The sequence below is a fragment of the Solanum pennellii genome, chromosome 3 (assembly GCF_001406875.1).
Source record: "Solanum pennellii chromosome 3, SPENNV200".
Classification (NCBI taxonomy): domain Eukaryota; kingdom Viridiplantae; phylum Streptophyta; class Magnoliopsida; order Solanales; family Solanaceae; genus Solanum; species Solanum pennellii.
In genome coordinates this window covers 14099165-14100595 of record NC_028639.1, presented here as the reverse complement: position 1 = coordinate 14100595, position 1431 = coordinate 14099165, and the positions used below count along the sequence as shown (strand labels likewise).

Sequence of the window (1431 nt, the reverse complement as noted above, 5' to 3'; positions counted from 1 at the left end):
TACAAATATTTGATTTATAAGAATTTTTTTAGTACAAAATAATTTAGGGACTATAAGGCTACATAAAATTAGACTTTTGTTCGACTTATTCTCAAATTTTGAATACAATGAGATCTTTCATCAACTACACTTTCCTTTGATGATTGTAAAATATATAACAATACAAAATTGCAAAATTTAAATGGCGAAAAACTTATATATATTATTTATCAAGGCAAAATAGGTTATGCATAAAAAATATTAGAAAAAATGATTCACCAAAATAATTTCTCGAAAATACTGCGTGATTAGAAGTAACGTAAAAGTCTTAAACAATTATTTTTTTGAAAATATTTATCCAGGAAAAATCGATTATGTATAAAAAAATATTAGAAAAAATGATTCACCAAAATATTTTCTTGAAAATACTGCTTGATTAGAAGTGACATAAAAGTCTTAAACAAATACTTTTTGAAAAAATTATCTTTTACAACCCTTAAAAAGATTGTAATGGACAAACGTCAAACATTTTCTCATTCAAATATGTGAAAAGAAAATTACAAGACCTGTAGTTGATGGATTTCAATTACTTACCATTTATTTTTATGCTTACACATTTTTTTCTTTTTCCAAATGACTTTAATTCAATAAAAACACAATTACACGTCTATTAAAATAGTTCAACAAAATCCCTCTTCAAAAAAAAATTATCACCATAATTCATGTAGAAGTAATACAATAATACACTAGACATATCAATCTATGTTTGCACCAGAAGATTCTCCAACTTGTATGTTTTCATTAATAAGCTTGTGATGAATTGCATTGTCTTGAATCTTCAATTTATTCTCCAATCCAGAGAGTTTATTTTGCAACTCTTTAATTTTAATCTTTGCCAACTCACTCTTCACAGTATACAGTAAACCCATTTTCAGTTTCCACTGCTTGTTGTCTTGTTCCTGAAGCTTCTGGTTTAGTTGTTTAATTTCCCTTTCTGTTGCCTTAAATACACCTTTGTAAAACATTATAGTGCTGTCTAGTTGGTCAAGCTTCTGTTTTAGGACTCCAATTTCCACTTCCTTGGCTTCTAATGTAACCTTGTGAATCGCTTTTAACATATCAACCTTCCTCAATAGCAAATTTCTTTCACGCCTCAATGACATTATCTCTTTGTTTTGATCTAGCTCTTCCTCCATATTTTAGCCTTTATTAGAGACATGGGAAAGGAAGAAAGTGAATAAAACTCATTTATAATTTTGTTTGTTATTCTTACATTTGTACCTAAAGTTGACATTTACTACTTCTATTTAAGTAGATTGATATTGTAAATGAATCATACTTAGAACGTAAATATGAAAAAGAAAGTCATTATTCATCGTCAAAAAACTTCGTTGTGTCAAAAAATATATAAGAGCAATTAGAAAATATTTATTTGAATAATTTTGCATAATT

General features: G+C 26.9%; 1 protein-coding gene across 1 annotated transcript; it reads right to left on the bottom strand.

Moving 5' to 3' along the window:
* Positions 1–699: 699 nt before the first annotated feature.
* Positions 700–1175, bottom strand: LOC107014234. Its single transcript, XM_015214087.2, has one exon. It carries the CDS (start codon positions 1173–1175, stop codon positions 735–737), a length of 441 nt encoding a protein of 146 aa, XP_015069573.1. The 3' UTR covers positions 700–734.
* Between the last annotated feature and the right edge of the window lie 256 nt (positions 1176–1431).

Coding starts and splice junctions, on each gene's coding strand:
- LOC107014234 (XM_015214087.2), bottom strand. CDS start 1,175: ATGGAGGAAGAGCTAGATCAAAACAAAGAGATAATGTCATTGAGGCGT.